Genomic DNA, 22,653 nt, shown 5'->3' with positions numbered 1-22,653 from the left:
GAGAAAGAAACACAAAGAGGACTGATGAGAATCTTTTCGCACATTTTTCACAACAAAATGATTTAGATACCCAAGATTGAAAGTATATTAATTAAATTTTAGAAAGCAAATATACCATTTCTCCTATTTATTTACCAAAAAAAGTTGAAATTATGGAACTATTAATGGTCCTATATTTGCACTTGTCTATTGGAACTACATGGTTTATGATATAAGGTAACTGTGACGTTGCTCAAATTTTTTTTAAAAAATCAACAGATGTCAATCAATCCCCAGAGCATTAAAAGCAAAATAAAACAAGCAACAACAGCAGAGGCAAATCACAAAGTGTTTCATGTAAGAACATCTTTAAATTTTAATACTTTTATTAATCCCTGACCCCACTCAAGTCTAATAAGTATACAAGTTTAACCCTCTGTTCATCCCATGATGATGTTGGTCTATGGCATCTACCTTCTCCTTATTTTGCTGAGAGATGTTCAGTGTATTTTCTAGCCATTCAAACTGATTTGCTGGGTCAGTCTTATTTAGGGTCACGATATTTGGGCCATAGTATAAGTTTGTGTTGAGACTGATGATCCTAAAGTTCAGATTAGTTGAAACTTTCTGTGAATAAAAGCCACCTATAAAAACAAATTTGAAACACATTCTGGAATAATACACACACAGATACATATACACTGTGAAGGCAAAATCTTAATTAAGGTTTTCAATTTCCATTTAGGCAAGTTATACTTATTTCTTATTCTTTAGTTTGCACATACATAGGCTGTCATTGGATAAGAATCAGATTTAACAAACATTTATTGAAAACCTACTATGTGTCAAGTCCAGTGCTGTCACTTCCACAAATTGAGGTAACAACAGTTGTATCCAACATTCACTTGAAAAGATAACTAAATGTTTTGGCACTAGGTAATGAGGTACTGAATTTTATAAAAGAAAGATTAATACATCAACTTCTACTTTTGTATGTTTGGGGAATTAAGATAAGAGATATTGTGAAATCTAAAATCCAAAGAATGGGAACACACATGGATCTTGCCAGAGAATACTGAGGAAGAAATGTCAGATAAACCAGAGCTGCTACAATCTCAGGTGAGATGAGGCTTAAAGGTATAACCCCACTCACACCTGTGAACCAGTGGTGACAGAACACCCTGCTCCCGTGGCACTTTCAGCCACTGGGACCCTGACCCTGCTTTCTTCACCCTGGGCCCACTCGCCATCCATGCCACTCCCCGGCTTTCAAACATGATAAGGCCTCCAGAGAAACTGGGCACAGGGACTCTGCAGAATTGGCACACCCAAGCAAACATTAAAGATCTAAGTCTAAACAACATGAACTGAGATAAAAAATAGAGATAAAATAGGGATGAGTAAATCTTTCACTTACCTTTCCTTAGAGTACTAATAGCTTCTTCATCCAGCCATGGCTTCCAGAGGCTTGCTACTGCATTGTACACCTTGCTGGTGAATACAGGCAGTTGATCCTGGCCACAAACAATATAATCCACCAGTGAAACTCTGAAGATATGTGGATGAATTAATGTAAATATCACTTGAGCAGTTACTACTATGTTAGGCATCTGGAGATGCAGGAATACTAGATAGACTTGATTTTCAAGGATTTACAACTTAACTGGGGAGATGGAGGACAAAATGCAACCAATCATCTGTAAGACAATGTGCTAGGTACCACCACAAGGGTTCTGGGAGTGGAAAAGCAAGAACAATCAAGTCTAGCCCAGAGAGTCAGCAGGGAGAGTGAAAAGAGCATTTGAACCAGAACTTGAATAATGATTTCATCAAGTTGACAAGAAAGGGAATCAAAGCAAAAATAATGGCTCAGACACCAACACAGTGCCATATACAGAAACAAGCCCTTGTTTCAGCATGACTGGGGTATAGAATGGATGTGAGAATATGCTTATTATAGAGACATTGAAGGCAGGTTTTAGCCTGAATATGTGGGACCTGGTGTAGCATGCCTAGGAGATGGATTTCAGAATTAAACAAAGTCCTCTGGAATGTTAATACTAGTATAAAGCTTTTTAACTTCTTGAATGAAGACTTATAACCACACGTTTTTGATTTTTTGTTTGTTTTATTGGAGTATAGAGTTGCTTTACAGTGTTGTGTTAGTTTCTGTTGTACAGCAAAGTGAATCAGTTGTACGTATACATATATCCTCTCTTATTTAGATTTCCTTCTCATTCAGGTCACCACAGAGCACTGAGTAGAGTTCCCCGTGCTATAAGGGTGAGGTAAAAAGGGAACCCTCCTGCACTGTTGGTGGGAACGTAAACTGATACAACCACTATGGAAAACAGTATGGAGGTTCCTTAAAAAACTAAGAATAGAACTACCATGTGACTCAGCAATCCCACTACTGGGCATATACCCTGAGAAAACCATAATTCAAAAAGAGTCATGTACCACAGTGTTCATTGCAGCTCTATTTACAATAGCCAGGACATGGAACCAACCTAAGTGTCCATCGACAGATGAATGGGTAAAGAATATGTGGCACATATATACAACGGAATAATACTCAGCCATAAAAAGAAACGAAATTGAGTTATTTGTAGTGAGGTGGATGGACCTAGAGTCTGTCATACAGAGTAAAGTAAGTTAGAAAGAGAAAAACATGTTTTTGATTTGAAGTCTCTTTATGTCAGCCTAAATCATATCGTTCTGATTTTTTAAAATAATATATGTATAATACATTACACCGTATTTTTATCATCCTATTTTATCATATTATAATAAAGTATCTTTATGGTGACATAAGCGCAGGGGAAGGAAAAAAACTGCAAGAAAGTACATACTGAATAAAAACCCAGAAATCATTTGTGAAATTGGGTAATTATTCCTATTTTTCATTTCAAAAAATTATGGTAAAAAACTGAAGCCATTTTCTTCACTCTCTTCATTTCCTTCTCTATATTGGTGACACAGACCTATTTCTTAAAGGAGTTTCCCTGTCATCAGTAATTAAAATTCTTAGTTTATTTTTTTTTTAAAGATGACACCCAAGTCACATTAGTTCCTAATACATGTGCCTAATACATAATGAAAACACGAATATATTCAGGGCAAGTAATAAGCAAATGACTTCTTTTAACTGAAACTGATTATCCAAAGGATATTTTCAATTCGTGTCAGCGATCAGAGTCATCTGTCTGAAAATTACACAATGGCTTAGGCCAATCTAAATTCTGATTAAAAATTGGTAATTATCATCATCATCATCAAAAACCTAATATCTTAGCCATTTGTTTACATTGGGATGGATGCCAAGATACTGGTATGGTCATGTAGAATCAAAATTATATAAACATTGCTCTAGATTTTTCTGTCTATTTTAAGTATGAAAAACATGAGCACCAGAGAAGTTAAGTGATTTATCCAGGGAGAGCTGGTCAGTCCCAGAGCTGGGTCTAAATCCCAGGTCTTTCTACCATCACTCTTACATCCAGTTATCTATTGCACAATGGGAAGTGACCCACTCACCAGTTTGGTAGCACCAGCCTTGCCATTGTAGGAGTACCTGAGGACCCTGGTCCAGACTGCTTCCTTGCCTGTCAATGGGAAGAAATCCCTGGGCTGTCCACACAAATATCTACTTCTGATGTAGTGGGTGGGAATTTGCGTCTGTATTTGTATGTTGATGTAGCTATGTTTAAATACATGTTTATGGGGTTTTAGTGGAGAAATAACACATCCGATTTATTTGTTACTAACATTCACTGGAATTTGATCTCAGATATGAGAAGTCTCCAGGAGAATTTGTTGTAGGGCTTTCGTGTTACATCTGACCTTCCTGAAACTGGGATGGAAGGACGGCAGTAGAATAATAGAAGGTTTTCAGGTATAAGGTCATAAGCTAGGAAGAGAAAAAAATTAACTGTTTAAGGTATAAAGGCTGCCAGTTTATCCTAGCTGTACATATAATCGGATATATTTTAGAAGTTGGATAGCATCTATATCTTGAATTATTATAAGATTTAGCTTTGCAGAAAGAAGGCAGAGATAAAAGTAAAATAAAACCAGTCCTCAGGGGAGTTAGGAAACATGTGTCCCATGTCACTGCTTCATGCTGCAAAACCACCACTTCACTTACTGAGGGCTTATTATGTGCCAGGTAGGAAACTATGCCCTTTCCACATAGTGTCGCTAATTCTCCCCAAAACTTTGCAAAGTAGGTATTACTGCTCTTGTTTACAAATGATCAGGGATAATTATGTGCATTATCCAAGTTGCTCAAGCTATTAGAAGCAGGACAGAACAGGTTTTTAACTTCCAGTGAATGTGACTCTAAACCCCACACGTTTTCTATTACAACAGTCTGCCTGTCACATAAAGCATATAAAAACAATGTGTGTAACCTCTGATTCCTGGAGATTGCCCATTCCCAAGCCTCTGCCCTGTGTGGTCTAACATCTCAACAGTAACAAAAGCTGACCACTGGTTGAAAGGCCAACTCGCAAAGACTCACATATTGTTCATCTCAAGACAGGAGGCCGGGCTCAAGAAGTCACTTGAAACTTAAGGTCATCATAGAGTGCAACTTTTCAAAGTCACATTATTCACATTCATTAACTATTATAATCAAAACCTTCATTAAGCAGCCTTTGGACATGAGATGGAAAAGATATGCTAAACCAAAAGAAAAATGTAGACAAAGAAAGGCATGAAAGTAAATATAATGTTTAGGAAATATTGATATGTTAGTCTGGCAAGAGTAAAGGATGTGTGAAAGGATGTTTGTTTAACTGAACACAAAAGATCCAGGATGTGGGCTCTCCCACTAAGTGATTGCGAGCACCGGAACAAGCAACTTAACATTTCTGGGCCTCAGTTTTCTCTTTTGTAAAATGAAGAGCTCATCTAGACAAGGGGTCAGCAAACTTTTTCTATGAAGGGTCAAAAAATAAATATTACTTTAGGCTTCTGGGCCACATAGTCAATGTGGCAACTATTCTACTCTGCTGTTACAGTACACAAGCAGCCACAGGCAAAACAGAAAGCATAGCCATGGCTGTGTTCCAGCAAAACCTTATTTACAAAAACAAGTGTCACACTGCATTCGGACCACAGGCCCTAGTTTGCCAAGCCCTGAACTAAACAACAATCTCTAAGATCTCTTGAATCTGAACAAATCTAAGATTCTACACTGCTATAGCAGATCGCTGTAACCAGCGCTGCTATCCGATTGTTATGCACAGGCTGTTTAATAAACAGCCACCCTAATAGGTTGAAGCCTGGGCCGTATCAGGCATAAAAAATATTCTGAACATGCTCTCTACCTTGAATCACATCTTGAACATGGACCTCCCTTTTGGGTTCTTATGATAATTTTCTATGCTTTTGTTTTTAATCACAATCCAGCTTAGATCAGAGTATGGGTAGTTTAGTAGGCCTAATAGAAATTCTGAAAAATGTAAACATTTGTCAACATTAACCGTTTTTGCTAACCTGAACATGGAAATTCAAATGAACAAAATTATTCAAAAGCAAGGAGAAACTGAGGAAGAATACAAAGGAAATCAAGAATTAATAACTCACAAACTAGGTAATTTGATTCCAAAATCTCGCTATGGATATAACTTTTTTTTTTTTTTTTTTTTTTTTTTTGCGGTACGCGGGCCTCTCACTGTTGTGGCCTCTCCCGTTGCGGAGCACAGGCTCCGGACGCGCAGGCTCAGCGGCCATGGCTCACGGACCCAGCTGCTCCGCGGCACACGGGATCCTCCCGGACCGGGGCACGAACCCGTGTCCCCTGCATCGGCAGGCGGACTCTCAACCACTGCGCCACCAGGGAAGCCCTGGATATAACTTTTTATGAACTATTAGGAGTCCCTTTCAAGTCCCCAAAGCACTTGCCTTGCCTTCCTCGATGGTTAGCATTCAGAGCAAACTCCACCTCCATGAGCGCCCCTCCCACGCCCTATCATCGGCTAGTTATCAGCATAATTTTGACACTATTGATGGAAAAAAATCCTTTAAGCATGTCTAGAAGTTGTGGTCAAATTTACCTGTGGCCAATAGTCATGATTACCCAGTGCAGGGAAAACCTGGAGATTTGGAAAGAGACTCTGGACTGTGGCTGTCATATTAGCAATCACATTTATGACCGTGTCTGTTGAGAGTTCACGCACTGGAACATGAGGTGGGCTATCCCTGAAAAGGAGACAGAATCATAGAGAACAAAATCAGTTGCTATAAAAAGTCACTAGACTCCCGTGTAATGCCTTGCTGTATTGTCATCGTCAAATTCCACTATAAATCAACAGATGATAAAGAGTTGATAAACTACTCTTCATTTACCTTTGTCCCACAGGGAAGCCTATACAAAAGAAAATTTGTGAAATACAAAAGATAAACTGGAAATCTCAGTCTATTTCACTGCCTGAATGAAGATTTATAAGAGGCAAAAATTTTTAGCAATTAAAAGCACAGATTCCAGGGCCAAAAGTGCCAGGTTTGCCATTTATTAGCTGTGTGCACTTGGGCAAGTTACTTAGATACTCAGTGCCTTCATTTCCTTATCTGTAAAATGGGAATAATAATATCCATTGTGAAGATTAAATGAGTTACAATGTATAAATTAAAACAGTGCCACGGTCATTACTTCAGGTCCAGGAAATATTAGGCCTCTTCACTCTGTCATGATGGATGGAATTTGTTAATTACACCACCAGACGATGATGTTTGCAAAATCGCTATCACAGGTTAACTCCCATTGTTGCCTTTTGTTTTTGGATTATTTAATCAAGACCTATTATCACATTAATAAACACCTCAAGACACTGACACAAATACGCTGTTTATGGATTCATCTCTTAGTTAACATGGACATATTTCTAGAGCCTGTATTCTAAACAAACAAACAGAGAAACAAAACTGGGTCTTTTAAAGTTTTTCTTATCCCTAATAATGTTGATTAATTTGATCTAGTATTTTTTTAAACCCCAAGAATTCTTAAAACGTAATATATATTCTTATGAAATTCGGCATTCTAATGAAGTTTAGGACACTGTAGATACATACTGAGTAACTAAGGGTATTTATATAATCACTCACCCTGTCCATATCATAAAAGATGCTTCCTGTCCTGAATTTTTAATAAAATCAAATGCTGACAAAATGAGGTGATAAGGAGAATCACATAGAACATCTCCAAAAGGGCCAGGATTGGAGGCGCTTGCACCTTTCGAGGAAGCGCACACTTTTGTGTGGTCATCTGTGATGTGGTAAGTAGGGTCTAAGTGTAAGTCAGTCACGTGCCAAAACTGTCCTGGTGATGAGAAAATAAATGCGGTTAAACCTACTTCTCTTTTGGAATTCCCATACCAATATTTACAGTATGACGAGACAGTTGCTCCACCCTGTGATAGAGGAAAGCCTTAGTCATTTAAATATTCATATGCCCTGAAGTTAAATACACTCCCTGTCAGAAATAAGGATTCTAAAGACAATAGGAAGACTTTACTAGAATTTACTATTTACACACATCAGAACTGATGAAGTCCCTCAAAGCATGACTACTTAATAAAGACTACAGGACAAACATAAGTTTGCATAGTGATATATATGGAGACATCCTTCTGGCAAGTCAATAATAATCCCATATTGTATCTTAATAGCATGTCTCCTTCCTTGTAGAATTTAAGGTTTTAGAATTTATTTATTTTCTTGTAGAAAAATGGACAAAAATATGTGTTTTATTAGGGTCACACAGTGAATAGATTGCAGAACTTGTAACTAATAAATCTCACTCCTAATTTCTTGTAAAATCTTGCCTCTCAATATTAATGAAAAAAAGAGTCTTCAGTTTAGCTTTCAGCCCAAAATAGCCAACTGCCAGAGGTTCTTAAAAGCTATTTAACAGAGGAACATCTTCTATCACACACTTGTATAAGATGTTTATAATATTAAGGGAAGCATCTGTTAAAGAAGATGCTTCCACTGGGTTTTCAGGGAGAAGCCCAAGACTCACTTGATAGCACCCCTGATTGGAAATCATCTTGAGAAAGATTCTTTCATTGAAGGAAACACAGGTTAATCATAGTAGTATCTCTCTTTATTAAGTATTTACTATGTGCCAGACATTGTAATAAGCAATTTAAATATACTGTGTCATTTCATTCTCAAAACTACTCTCTGAAGTAGGAATCACTGTTCTCATTTTAGAGTTGAGAAATTAATGCTGGATCAGTTAGAAAATTTGCTCTAGTATATACAGCTTAATAAATGGCAGAGACAAAATCTGACCCCTCATTTTGAAGGGCCCTCAAGTTTGCTTATACTTAATTCACATATATCTTCAGTGATTTTGCTGCCTTCTCATATGCGACCAATAAACTGTTTTAATATTGAGACTTTTTCACACTTTGAATTTGGAGCTCACTCTGATTAGGACCAATTTACAATAGGAAACATCAGAAGTGACATAGCAGCAGTACTACACCAGAAGCATGGAGCAAATAAGTAGAATGCAAACTTTTATCTATACAAATGATAAAAGCTAAGTATGATAAAAGCTAAGTATGCACCTTGGATAAAACCCAAAGCTGGATAATAAAGTAGAAAACTGAAAGCAGTTTACTTAAGGTGGAAAAGGTGTACTATATTTAGGATGTTATTTCTTTGCAAAGTTGTAATTTTATAACACATTTAAGTTCACAGCTAAGAAGTGGTAGACAGAAGATCCAGAACAAAGTAGTCATTAAATAGTCTTTACGGTCAATTACTTGGTATTCAGCCCCCATTTGAAAACATTTGCCAAGAGTTATTTCCTTCCATAATGCAGAAAGTACTGCAACTCTTTTTCCAGCTTGGACATACTTTACCCAGCACATAAAGTGGTTTGGCAGATAGCTCAGAATCATCCTGGTGGCTGCCCTTCCTTGGGGTATAAATATATACTGCATCTCTATTTTACGTAAATATGTACATTATTATTCATAGAATGTTAAGGTATGTAGTAAACTACACACAGAACAGCACAGTGTTATGGTTAAGGATGGGGGCTCTGGAATCAGACCGCCTTACTTCAAATCCAAGCTCTTCTTCCTAATCTAGTTGTATGATCTCGACCTGTTTCATCTGTAAAATGGGAATAATATTATTGTCTACTGAATGAGGGTTAAGTGACTTAGTAGCAGAAAGAGCCTGGCATCTGGTAAGCTCAACATTAGTTGTACTGTTATTCATTTGTAATGTCAAGCTTGCATCTGAGATTGAATTTCCTCATTTCCAAGTAGTAGCTGAAATGTACTGAGTACTTACTGTAAGTTTAATACTGTTTCTTATGCTTTACGTGTATTGACTGACCATTATTTCCATTTTACAGGTAAGGAACTGCAGCACTCAGAAATTAAGTGCAAGTCACGTATGTCATATGCAGCAGAACCAAGACAGCAATTCAGGAAATCTGACTCCAGAGTCCACACGGCTCTTAACCACTGCACACAGTACCTCTCTGTGCGTGCTCACATTCAAATGTCCTTCCAGAAAACAGAAGTCCTTCCGTCTCACTTGCCTGGTGTAAGATAGATAACAGCTACACCTATAGGGGATACTGTGACAAGTAAGGGACATGAAATTATTAATATATTAAACTTTGTAAAACAAAACTGGAAACACATTAAGGACACATTCCTCTGATGTAACCTATTACCTGGATTTATATATCCCCAGCATCCAGAATACGTCTGACCTATAGTAGGTCCTCAACAAACATTCTTTAATTAGGCACAGGCAGATTCAGAATTTCCTCAATATCACATGGTGACTCAGTAATGAAAGCTGAAATGGAACCTGTCTCTCCAGACTTGCAGTCTAGCGCCCTTTCCACTACATTGGATTGCTAGACAGATAAGTGAGGAATAATTATGTAGGTGCACTGAAGGGTGTCTTTAAATAGAAGCCAAGAATGGAGCCCTGACAGGTTCTTAACCTGGGATTTATGAATAATGAACCTCTGGAGGCCTCACGTCCCACCTCTAATGAAATTTATACAAAATACTGTGTGTGTGTGTGTGTGTGTGTGTGTGTGTGTGTGTGTGTGTGTGTCCAAGGCCAGAGACCTGGCCTGTGGCAGAGCCCACACTTCAATTGATTCTCTGGTTCGCAGACCAGTGTTCTTTTCACTACACAACAATTGTTTTCTTGTTCTGCAGATAATCTTTAAAAAGATTCCCACATATGTATATGTGTATGTGTGTGTGTGTTGTAAACATATCTGGATAAATGCTCAAAACAATCTTATTTTATCTTTGGGATAATGTATCCCAAAGAAGCTAGTATATCATAATTCAGATGTTTGGACATATGGTTGTTGTTTAAAATAGGTGTTTTTGTTTATTTCTTTATAATGTCAGTTCCTACCAAATATTCCATCAGGTCCTGACTTACTAAATCTAAAAAATTGTGGCAAACACAATCAGGTGAAGTCTCCCTGGGCTATTGTCCTCTGACCACTGGGACTTGACAGTACAGAAAGTTGAGACCGGGAATTGGCGCGCGTGCACACACACACACACACACACACACACACACACACCACGGTGTAAAGAAGTCCTAGCATTTGGGGTGGGAACAGGGGGAGAGAGAAGGTCACATCAAGCAGAAAGCATATGAATTAATATATCCAATGTGAACCTGCTGAATGGACACTTCAGCAGGTCTTTGAACCTTGGTTCCCCCTCTCCCTCTCTCTTCCCCAGGTGTAGCTTCCCTACAGAAACAGGGCAGTGTGAAGTGGAGACTCACTAGACCCCAGAAAGCTGTCATTGAGGCCTTCAGCAATCGGATCCTTAAAACCAAAAGGTGCATTTGCCATGGGTGGGCCTCCTGCATCCTAGGACATTTTATCTCAAAATCCTAGACAGCCACATAATTAAAGAAAAACAGCTTTAATGAAGGCAGAAGCCAGCAGCATGCATAAGTATTTGAGGACAATTTCTTGTTACCACTGACAGTTGGGAAATAAGATTGACAGTTCTTGCTTTCAACTGCCTGACAGCTGAGTCATGAGGACTTGGCTCCTGAACAAACAGGAGGCATTTTTTGCCCAGAGCATTTCCGTAATCATGTGAGAGTCAAGTGATGGAGAAGAGAGGAGGTTTCAGAGCCAAGTACTAAGCTGTTTCAGAGACAGCTATGACCAAACCACAGAACACAACTCCACCCATCCCATTTCGCCCCCTCTAGATAACAAAGCAATTATGTTTTAAGTTGAGTCAGGGAGGTGAGGGTGGGCACCTTGACCTTTAGCACTGAAGGCTCAGGTGGCATCACAAAATCTCTCATCCAACGTTTATCCATTCTGGACCAGTGGTTCTCAGACTCTAGCATCTATCACAATCACCTGGACGATTTGTTAAACAGATCGTTGGGGCTCAATTCTCCGAGAGTTTCGGGTTTGGCAGGTCTGGGATGGGGCTAAAAACTTGCATTTTTAACGCGTTTAAGCGATGCTGGTGCTACTGGTGCCGGACCCCATTTTGAGAACCACTTCTGTACAGGCGCTGGGCTAAGCGTTGGGAATGAATTAACATCGGCCCTGCCGGCGGGGAGCCCAGGGGCGTCCAGGTAAAGTGAAGGCCCCGTGCGTTCTAACGTAGACTAACCAGCGCGGAGCGCCAGGGCCGCAACCGCGCTGGGGTTGGAGGGGTGGGAAGAAAAGGCCACCAAATTTGACGCGCAGAACAGAAGAAACTCAGTCCCACTGAAATTTATGCTGCTGAGAAGCTGAAACCCCGCAGCTCCCCCTCTGCTCTGGGCAGATTCGGGGCCTCTGGAAATGCGGGACACCCAGCCCCCAGCTTCTTTTTTCCTTGAGACACCCAGTTTTTCCTTCCTTTCCTCCGGGCACAAAACACACCTGGAGACGCAAAGCGAAAACAACTGCACGGGAGGAGCAGCGGCCCCCACTGTCCGCAGCCAGTCCCGGCCTCCCCGCCGAGCCGAGCTGGCGCTCGTGTCCTTCCGTCGCCCTCGCCCTCCCCGCGCCCCGAAGGTGGAGTCGCAGCCCAGAGCCTTGGCTGGGGCCACTGCTGCCCACACGCACTTTTCTCGGCTTTGCGCAGGCGCTCTGGCCGCCGCTCCCGGGCAGCTCCCAGCAGGATAAGGGTACAGACGACTCACCCACCGCCGGACTGGGACTCGGGCCGCCAGTGGGAGCCAGAGGCAGTCCGAGGCCGGGGCGGCAGTGCCAAGCAGCCAGCAGGCAGCAGACGAGCGCGCCCAGCCGCGCCATCGCGGGTCGCGGCCACGGGCCTGGGAGACCTATTACAGTCCCGGGGCTCCACACGACCGTAGGGTCCGGGGCTGGGGAGGAGGAAGACCTCTGCTGGGGTTGACGCCCAGTGGTCACGTGAGAGGGCAGAGTCCTTAATGAGTAGGTTCGGTTGACTTTCAACAGCTGTCTAGCTATAATCCGGCTTTTCCCGTTGCTGTTTGTGTCTCAACGTCAGTAACTGGCCTGGGAAGGAATGTGCTTGGAGCAACCCCTCGCAGATCATCTTCCCTAAGTGCCACCTGACCCTGAGCGCATGGGACTCCTCTGCAGAAGTGATGCAGAGAACCTCGAAGTGTCTCAACTTGAACTAGGTCAGCAGAGATTTGGGATACAGTGGATCTGAGTGTGGGCCCTCGACCAGCCGTGTCAGCACTACCTGGGAAGTCTAGTTAGAAAGGAAAATTCCCAGGCCGGGCAGGGACCTACTGAGCCACAAACTCTGAGGGTGAAGCCTAGTCGTTTGTGTGTACAAGTCCTCTACGTGACGCTAAAGTGATGGTGATGTTTGAGAACCACTGCTCAGAAAACACTAGGTTTCAGTTTTTTATTCGTTTGGCTTTTTTTCTTTGTTTTTGAAACTGAGAACAATGTCTCAGAACCATATTCTATGCATTCCAGCGATATACAAAAATCATAGAACTGGTTGATTTTACTCTTCAAGGAATTTTTGAAGATACTCAGTCTGACAAAGGAGCCAAGATCCCCAAACTTCGTTGGGTTCTGTGGTCCTTCTATTACCATTTATGAGGATGCTGACTTCTTTAAGATAAGGGAACATGTAGTTTAAATTTGTAGGGCGTAGAATTCCTCTGAAGAAGAAAAAACCCTCCAGAATTACTAACCTGATAAAAGATGTTGTAAAGTGTATTTGTTTCCCAACAGAGAAAACCTTATTTTGTATGCTGTGTAATTTAATGGGAAAGTGTCTCATGAAACGGGCTTTGAAATGGGAGTTAGGGTGCCTCTATTTTATGCTTCATATGCTGCCAGAGTTGTTCAAGTTCTGCTTCAGCTGCTTCTGCTTCTGCATCAAAAGCCTTTGGAGAACCAAAGTGCTTTCCTATTGTGGAAAAAATTGTCCTTGGAGTTTCTCAGTCAACAACCTCAAGAGTGTGGAGGAAAATGGAGCAAGATTTAAAAAAAAAAAAAGGAAAATGGATGTGAGAGAACAACTCTAAGGACAGCAATATAACTTGCATGTTTCTAGGACAAGCATTTTGAAAGACAGAAAAAGGATTTTAAAAAATTGTAAAAATAGCAATTCTCACTCTTCTTTTGCCAATTTTCAGTCAGCTTTACTGGAAGTAAATTGGTTGTGAAATAATTCTTCTTAAGTAAGCATAAAATATGGCATACACATTTTGAAACCTAAGAAGTGCTTGCAGTTTTAAAAAGGCAACATATTGAATTAATGGGTAGAAACACTATCCTCCCTTTGACTCCCTCTGCTTTCTTTTGTTTTCCTTTATACCCTCTCTCTGAGGAGCACAAAGCTAGAGTGCCTTACCATCTCTGGGTGTATACCTCACACCTGGGCACGTATTTGTAGGTCCCCATGTTCCAGGTGTAGGTGTAATTTGTTGTGAGCGTGTGTATCTGGGTGAGAGACTGCACCAGTGACAAAGTGGTTCGTGACTAGATTTCACAAGACAACCTTTAGCATAATCAGTATCTGAGATCTTGGAATTTCAGAGATGTTCTTCCAGGGCCAGTTGGTCAAATTGCCTTTGGGCTTAGTAGTTTTTCCTTTTCAGATGCGTTGAAAAAATTTTAAAGAGGCAAACCAGAAAAGCTAGTACCTTGGCAGGTTACTGTATGAGATAGAATATAGCTTGAAGGAAAATGATTTGTAACTACCTTGTAAACATTTAGGAAGTAAATATCCTTGTTATTTGTCTTCCAGAAAACTGCATTTGATCTACCGCTGCAACTCTTGAGCTTTTAACCCAATGTAACTTTGCTTCCCACTAGGCCATCCCAAAACTTTTCCATTTTTCAGACAGTTGTTACGGAAATGAATGCCAGGATGTTATTTGACCTAATTATAATGAGACGAAGCTAAATCCCTATCCTTGCCCTTGTATCTTTAAGAATAGAGAGGCGAGAAGCCGTGCTTCTATCAGAGCATAGGCTGAAATCACCAAGAGAAAGCAGTCTTCCTCCAGAAGCAGAGATGAAGGTTTTCAGAGCTATTGGAGCAAACACCCTCTCTATGTTCTGTTTCATGCTTTTAAAGACAAAGGTAGACTCTAGTTTTAGTAATGGTAACTTGAGCTAGACCATCATATCCTGACATTCAGTAATAATTGTACATTCACGTGTTAAATCCTATAGCTGCACTTTAGATTTTTTCTACTGTTTACTGCAGTAGTTAAAAGTAATACAATAGTCAGGTACTAGTATCTTTGTGCTGAACTGTGTAAGTTAAGGGAAGTTTCCTCAAACTTATATCTGTAAGTTAATTGGACTTTGAATTAACTTATAGAAACTTAATGAAAATATTGGGTTGATTAAAAATGAATACTGAATGTTTGTCCTGAAAAATATTTACCCTTTCCCTGCCCCATGCACCAACCTTCACAGAGGCTAACAGGAAAGTTTTCCTAAGGAGTAATTCAGGGAAAATAAAATCTTACATTTTTGTTTCAAAAGAAAATTTAGCTGAAATATTAATTTTTGAGAGGAAATAAGCAGGAAGATTGCAAGGTTTGCATTTCTCAGTATTATTCACTAGTCAAGAGAACTTGGACATGTTAATCGAATCTTCAGTTTCCTCATCGGTAAAGTAAAAATAATAATATCTGCCTTACCTGCTTCACATTGTGGGTTTGAAAACATGTACAAAAATCGTCTTATAAACAGTGAAATACGAAATAATGTTTGTACTTTACAAATGCAAATCTTAGCCAGTCATAAACAGATATTTACTTTCCTTTGGTCAACTCAGTTCCACCAACCTCGCACACCCCTGCTTCCCCACCACCACACACACACACTGGCACACACACACACAATGCCCTCTGCACACTCCATTTTATCCGTTTTAGCACTTATAGACTTTGTTCAGCTCAGTGTACTTGTCTGGAGATGCATCTTTATAGTGTTAGCACAAGTTCGTGTGCCCAATGCACAATGAGGCCAAACAAACTGAAACGTCAGAGTCTGGAGCAGAGAAAGGTTTATTGCAGGGCCATGCGAGGAGACAGGTGGCTTCTGCCCTAAAAGCCCTGAGCTCCCCGAAGTGTTTGGCCAAACATTTTTAAAAGCCAGGTGAGGGAGGTGGGGTTGCAGGGTATGTGATCAACTCATGCACAATTCTCTGACTGACTGATGGTGAGGTAACAGGGTTGTGTCACAAGGGTTCACATGATCAGTCCTTAGGCTCCAGGAGGCCTGGGGCCTATGTGCTCATGGTCATCAAGTAGTTAACATCTTCCATTTGGTGGGGGGTTTTCACATCTGGAAAACAACTCAGGAAATGTGCATCAAATACTGTTATCTAGGTACTTCAGAGAGGAGCTAAAGCAGAGGATATGGAGGGAGGCCTGTCCCAGGAAGGCCCCATAGTGTCCTACTTGGTTACAATAGTCTCGGATAAAATTCACTCCCTGGTCCTATTTACCTTTCAATAAGAAGCTTGAATTACATGCCATTTTGATTATATGAGATTTTGATTATATTTACTCTTTAATAAGACATTTTCATGTATATCAGCTTGCTTCTTCAGACTGCCTGTTTCTAGTAGCAAGAAGTCATTCGTGCAGTCCAGCCCACCATAACAAAGCTCCTTTGGATCCTGGACATCCCCAATTCTCTACAGAAGTACCAATCCAAATTTTTCCACGTTTCCCTGGGCTTCTGCTTATTTTTTAAATTAGTATTTTAAACAAAGTGCTAACTTCCCCAGCCTGACTTTATGCCATAAAAAAAGGCTATTTAAAACTCTCTAATATATAGTTCCCAGCCAGATTAGTGATATTAACAACAACAACAAATTTCTCATGGGTGTAAGATTTTTATTCCAATTTGATTTGCATTCCATTGGAAATTATAGAATGTATTCCCTTCTTTATTTTAAAAAAAAGTAGTTTACAATTTTAATAGGAATTATAAAATGTGATAAATCTGCAGATCAAAAATGGCTTTGATTGCTTGCAGTAACAAGTCTTTAAAACAAGTTTTGAAGTCATCATTTTCCACCTCCACACCAAGGATAACCTTCTAATTAGTGATCGGCCGTGCTGTAACAGCAGTAGAGCACTGAGACTTGGGTAAACAGAAAGATTGTAGAACTTCTCCAGCCCCAGATCAGGATGTTTTCTATGCCTTCTCATAGTGGCGAATGGCAACCACATCACCAAAAGTAAGAGTCTGAAAGATTCAAAAGATAACCAAATCTTTTTACACAGGTACATCAGTAGCTGGAAATTTTAAAGATTATCATGTTATGTTATTTTAAAGATTATCATATATATGATTTAAGTATTATACAAAAGAATAATGGCATTTACAAACATTAAATGTTGCGTAAGTCTTCATTTTTTGAAAAGAAACCCTTATATTTATCTCGTGAATGACATGTATACACAGTTCATGTCTCTAAAAGAAATATGAGGCAAAAACTGAGATTATCTAGATTCAGGTCAAAAGAATTCCTTTTGCCTTAAATTATCAGGGTAATTGGAGCAGATTAGCTATCTGCTTTAAAAAGTATATAAAATTTATAGTAGGTTTTCATGATACTTTACAATTCATGACCTAGATAAATTTTGAAGAGTTTTTTGAAAACCCAAATTATTTGGACAAATGGTATTTGCAATGATTTGTTCCACAATCAGCAGGAAAAGGTAAATGTACAAACGTTCTCGTTGCTTTGGCTGTCATGTTGTAGCCTATGTGAACCTTGGTGGTTATGTGGCTATAATGTGCAACATGGGCTCTTGTATCTAATCCAACTTGAAGAATTGCTATAAATCGTCTTTACAAAATTTAGTGTTTTTTAGTGTTCATCATTTTCATGTAGTCCTGTGATTTCCAAGAGTATAGTGTGCCCTTGTCATCCATTACTTTCATTTCCTTGTTTGAACTCAGGCTTGCCTGATCACCGTCATACATGCCAAAGCTGAGCTATCCACTTTTCTGTATTCAGGAAAAAAATAAAGAAAAAATCATAAAGGAGAACTTCAGATTGAATCCTTTATAAATGAATTTTTTTGTTTGTTTGTTTGTTTGATGATGGTGATGGTCACTGCAGGAAAACGTGGGCAAATGTTCATCAACATGAAAGGAAAACTGTCCCTCTGCTCCCCACACCCACTTCCACCCAGGAAATGAAGAATGAATATGTAAGCCCTCTATCTCAACCTAGAACAGCTAGCTGGTAGTCAAGGGAAGGAGAAGAAAACTAATCAATAGTCTTAAATAACAAAACCAAAAGACCCTTCCTGCTATTATCTTAGAAGGAATATGTAAAGCAACCCCCCGCCAAAAAAACCCCACAAATGATGTATTGACTACTTCAATGTCATCAAAATTCCATTTTAGAGAAATTATTTTTAAATTATTTTTTATTTTATAATTTTTACATGACTATCCAGTATTGAATAGACATGTTTTTAAAGCTATCTGATGCATTAAAAAGAAAGACTGGAAGGAAGTAATACCAAAATGGTTCTAAGGGGACATTAAAAAGGATTTTCATATTTTTGTTACACTTTCCTGTTATATTCCAAATTATCTGCACTGAACTTGTGAAACCTTTATAAACTAAAATATAAAATGTTTAAAGCTCTCATTTATTACAGAAGCTATAAGGTAATTTTTCTGAGTTTCAGCAAATGATAATATAATATCATCTCTATATTTTCATGATGATTGGTTTTATATTCAGAATTCATTGGAGGATTAGACATTATGGTAATCCAACAACTGTTCTTTTGACACAGTTTTAGCTAAATCAATGGCAACTTTTTAAAACTACACTTAAGTAGAACTTTTCTCTTTTTCTGTAATTAAAAAAGCAGAGTGGAGGAAACAATTAGCTAAGATATTTTTATTTCTCCTGTTTTACACATGATTAAAGAACCTTGCTAGTGATTTAATGTTGTTTAAGAAGGAAAGACAGGAGAAAAGGAGGGAGGGAGGGACAGGGAAGGAGATGGGAAATGAGGGGGTGAGGGGTGGGCAATGAAGCAGGAAGGGGAAATTGCTCCTACTTACCATGACCATTTTGCCATTCTTAATCTCTCTTACAAAATTTGTCTCTTTGTCATCCCATTTCTGTACATGGACAAGTTTGTCTCCATCCAGGCTAACAACAGACTGAAACCAACAACAAAATGCAGAATATATCAATAGGTACACATCAGATTTCTGATATGGAAGCCAAATGAATTGATTTTTATCTATTTACATTTATTTATTTATTTTTGACTGCATTGGGTCTTTGTTGCTGAGAGTGGGCTTTCTCTAGTTGCAGCAAGCAGGGACTAATCTTCGTTGCGGTGCGCGGCCTTCTCATTGCAGTGGCTTCTCTTGTTGCGGAGCACGGGCTCCAGGTGCGGACTTCAGTAGTTGTGGCACACGGGCTCAGTAGTTGTGGCACACGGGCTCAGTAGCTGTGGTAAACGGGCTTAGTTGCTCTGTGGCATGTGGGATCTTCCTGTACCAGGGATTGAACCCATGTCCCTTGCATTGGCAGGTGGATTCTTAACCAGTGTGCCACCAGGGAAGTCCCTGAGTTGATTTTTAAAAGAGTGATAATTGAATAAATAGTGATCAACTAATTATCAAAGTATTACAATATCCTCTGTTGCTTCCAGAGTCATTATTATAAAATCTCTAGTAATTCATAATTTGATTGAAATGTGTACATCTAAATGCAAAAATTTACCTATTAGAAATAAAAATCCTGAACTAGTGCTTTCTGACTAATCATCCTACTCTTTTAAACAGAGTCTTAGAATGAGGCAAGCTATTGATTGAGTCAACCTGAGGCAAAAGAAAGATTAAACAAAATGCAGTCTTTCAAATGAACACTATTAAATACTTTCTGAAATACAGGTTTAATATAAAATGATAAAAACACATGGTAAAGAAACAGATTCAGGGCTTCCCTGGTGGCACAGTGGTTGAGAGTCCGCCTGCCGATGCAGGGGACACGGGGTCGTGCCCCGGTCCGGAAGATCCCACATGCCGCGGTGCGGCTGGGCCCGTGAGCCATGGCCGCTGAGCCTGCGTGTCCGGAGCCTGTGCTCCGCAACGGGAGAGGCCACAACGGTGAGAGGCCCGCGTACCGCAAAAAAAGAAAGAAAGAAAGAAAGAAAGAAACAGATTCAAGATTTGAGCTATAGTAGGTGCCCATTATTCAGAATATAAGCTATGAACACTAGGATGCAAAATTAACTCTTGGTCCTTCTCTCTGAAGTGAAATACTGAGAATATTTTTCACTTCCCATCATCTAGAAAAAAAGAAATATTGGGACTTTCTCTCTTTTATTCTCTCCTTCCCATCCCCACCCTCAGAGAAGGAGCAGCTCCTCACCTTACAGTTTCTGTCATCTGGAGTGGTTTCATCAAACTCTTCTCCCAGATGGAAACTAATCTCCGTGTTCTTGAATGTGCTTTGAGTCCTGATCACCACTTTGTCCCCCTCCTGACTGATGATCACTGTTGGTTTAGTCACATTTCCCACCTGCCTAGTGGCAAAGCCCACACCTAAAATAGCAAAAGGAAGCAGTACAGTTGGCTGCAACTTCCAAAATAGCTCACAAAGCAGGAATCTACCTTCCTATTCTGGAATCTATGTCCTAAAGTGGAAGTTTCATTAGAGTATGTTTAGCCCATCAATTATGCAGGACAACTACTGAGCCGTAATAATAAGCAGATGCTTATTTGGAAGCATAAATAGTAAAAGGATGCTGAAGAAAAAGCGGAAAAGGCGCGGAAGCTTCATGTCCTCCCCAGAATACTAAATGCTCCGTTATTTGGCCCTAGGCAAGAAAGCAGGCAAATGCTACATTTAAATATCCATTCTGTGAGAAACACAGAGCCTAGCACCCTGATTACGACAATGTGATCTGTCTTTGTCTCTTGCTAACCTGATGGGTGAAGAAGGAATCTGCAAGTATCTGAAGCTGCAGGTTAAGATGAGAAAGCACATCTTATTTTTACCTACCTAGAGCCTTCATGTACTCGTCAAAATTCTGACTGTCCGTCAACTTCCACGTAGCACAGAAAGCCTCCACCATCCTTACCCTTTTCCCGTTAGCTTCAGAATCAGATAAAAGAGGCAGAGGCAAGGATCTTCGGATCTTAGGGCCACTGCAATTCGGAAGACCCCTTTGCACCTCACAGCAGCTCCTGCCTTCTTATTAAGAAAAGAGGCAGGCAGAAAGCCAAGGATTTGAATTGCAAACACATCCCTCCAGTGTCCCTCTTTCCAGGAGGCTGTTGCAGGGGGAGGAGATGGGAAGGGGGGCATTCAGCGAGGTTCCAATCCTCTTTGTGATTGGCTCAGGCCACTGGGTTAGCGGAGTAGGTCGAGTTCCTCCCAAACCTCACACTGCAGCCCTTCTGCCTGAGAAATCTCTGCAAAGATTCAGTGAGGCTGGAGGCAGGGAGCGTATAATGAGAGAAGGTCTTTCAGGTTCAGCCCGAAAACTTGGCAAAGGCCATTTCAGACTGTGAGGAAAGAAAAAAACGCACAGTAGGACATTCAGATTGATTTCCGTTAATGGCAAAGCTGGTTGCAAATGAGGACCCCGCCTTAACGAAAACCACTGAAACGCCAGACTTTTCAGACAAAAGAGACTGAATAGTGCCTTTTATTTTCTCTCGTATTTATAGGGAGAGCAAAACATGAGCTAGAATTTGCCAGACTCAGGAAAGAGGAGGGGGAGGGGTTGTAAATACCTTCCCTAGATTGTACTGCTAGAAGACCACTCCGGCTGAGTACCAATGGGACACTAATTTTGGCCTCTTCCCAGCACAAACTGAGTGAATTTAAAGATCCCATTTTTCTTTCTAAGGCTATGAGAACGAGACTAAGATGGAAAAGGGACCTAAGGGCGAGTATGGTTAGGATTCACTAATGAGCTACAAAAATAAAGCAGAACACACTCTTTTTCCCCACTCTTTCAACAGATTGTAGAATCGAAGTGGAAAAACTGGACAGAAGTTCATTTGGTAAGATTTTAAATGACCTGCACTATAGAACCTTTTGATTTCCTGAGGCCACATCTACATCTGTATACTAGTTGTGAGTTAGCAATGGAGGGGGGGCAAGAATTGGAGCAGAGGTGGGAATCGGAAGACTTTGGCTTCAGTTCGTCCTGGCTTAGAGCATCTCAAGGATGGCAAGCTACCTCCAGGGTTCTAAGTAATAACATATTTAAAGGGGGACTCAGACTCCCCTTTACCCAGAGTTTCTTCCTGCTTTATTAGTGCAGACCGCTGATGAAAAGCAGGTTCCCCCCCTTTCATGGGGACAGATCAGGGGACTCTGACTTGGCAGTCTCTGCTCTTCCCTCTCTCTCTCCTCCCATTTCAATCTCAGCCCACTGCCTTTCAGCTTCTGTCCACATCAAATACAAGAGACAAGGCTCAGAATGCATCTTACTCCAACTGTCAGCTCTGTGGTTCTACTTTGGTGTCTCAAAGGTACCTCAAAACATAAACTCAATCTTTCCCCTCACCTGGTCCTCCTCCAGTTTTCACCATGTTTGTGAATGGCAGCATCATCTACCCAACTGCACAAGCCAGAAAACTTGAAATCCTTTCTAACCTTTACTCTCTACATCAAAGTCAATGTCAGAGCCCATCTATTTTCCTTCCTGAATATGTCTCTAACTTCTCACTTTCCCCCTATCCCCACAACCACCTTCTTAATTCAAGTAACCATTGTCTTTTACTAGTCCTATGGCAATAGCCTCTTAACTGTTCTCCCTGCAGCCATGCCTGATCTCCGGCAGTTCACTAGGCTGAAGCCAGAGTGACCTTTTAAAATACAAATCTGCATCTTCCTAGTGACTAATGGTGCTGAGCACACTTTTCGTGTGCTTCTCTGCTGTTAATCTATCTTCTTTGGTGAAGTAACTGTTCAAATCTATTGTCCATTTTCAATTGGATTGTTTCTTTCTACTGAATTGTAAGAGTCCTTTATATAGTCTAGATAAGTCATTAGTTGAATGTGTTCTTCAAAACTTTGTTCTGTTCAGTTATAGATACAGAGAACAAACAGATGGTTGCCAGAGGGGAGGGGGACTGGAGGGAGGAAAGAAATAGGCGAGGAAGATTAAGAGGTACTAACATTGCAAAATAAATGTCACAAGTATGAAATG

The 22,653-nt window shown here is 40.2% G+C and overlaps 2 protein-coding genes across 7 annotated transcripts in view; both read right to left on the bottom strand.

Annotated features, from left to right (window-relative positions):
* Window positions 1-12,360, bottom strand: part of SMPDL3A (sphingomyelin phosphodiesterase acid like 3A) — a 28,731-nt gene extending 16,371 nt beyond the window's left edge. For 3 of the 6 annotated variants that reach the window (XR_009558767.2, XM_060283651.2, XM_030853550.3), the window contains exons 1-5: window positions 12,160-12,360; window positions 7,090-7,303; window positions 6,042-6,186; window positions 1,397-1,493; window positions 454-623 (exon numbers count right to left, since the gene is read on the bottom strand). Coding sequence is in view for 5 of the 6 variants with exons in the window: in XM_060283651.2 (XP_060139634.1) it covers window positions 454-623; window positions 1,397-1,493; window positions 6,042-6,186; window positions 7,090-7,303; window positions 12,160-12,271 (738 nt within the window). In the remaining variant the exon portion in view is untranslated. The other 3 variants (XM_060283653.2, XM_030853553.3, XM_030853554.3) reach the window with 3 other exon arrangements.
* Window positions 12,361-16,315: 3,955 nt separating this feature from the next.
* On the bottom strand, window positions 16,316-20,867 carry FABP7 (fatty acid binding protein 7). The gene is made up of 4 exons (XM_030853555.2): window positions 20,490-20,867; window positions 19,857-20,029; window positions 18,533-18,634; window positions 16,316-16,684 (listed from the first exon to the last, which is right to left on the bottom strand). The coding sequence occupies exons 1-4, from the start codon at window positions 20,560-20,562 to the stop codon at window positions 16,634-16,636; spliced, it is 399 nt and encodes a 132-aa protein (XP_030709415.1). The 5' UTR covers window positions 20,563-20,867; the 3' UTR covers window positions 16,316-16,633.
* Between the last annotated feature and the right edge of the window lie 1,786 nt (window positions 20,868-22,653).

This window comes from Globicephala melas, chromosome 14 (genome assembly GCF_963455315.2).
Source record: "Globicephala melas chromosome 14, mGloMel1.2, whole genome shotgun sequence".
In the NCBI taxonomy this organism is placed as follows: Eukaryota; Metazoa; Chordata; class Mammalia; order Artiodactyla; family Delphinidae; genus Globicephala; species Globicephala melas.
Note: the sequence above shows the minus strand (reverse complement) of the source record. Positions and strands in the feature narration are given on the sequence as shown.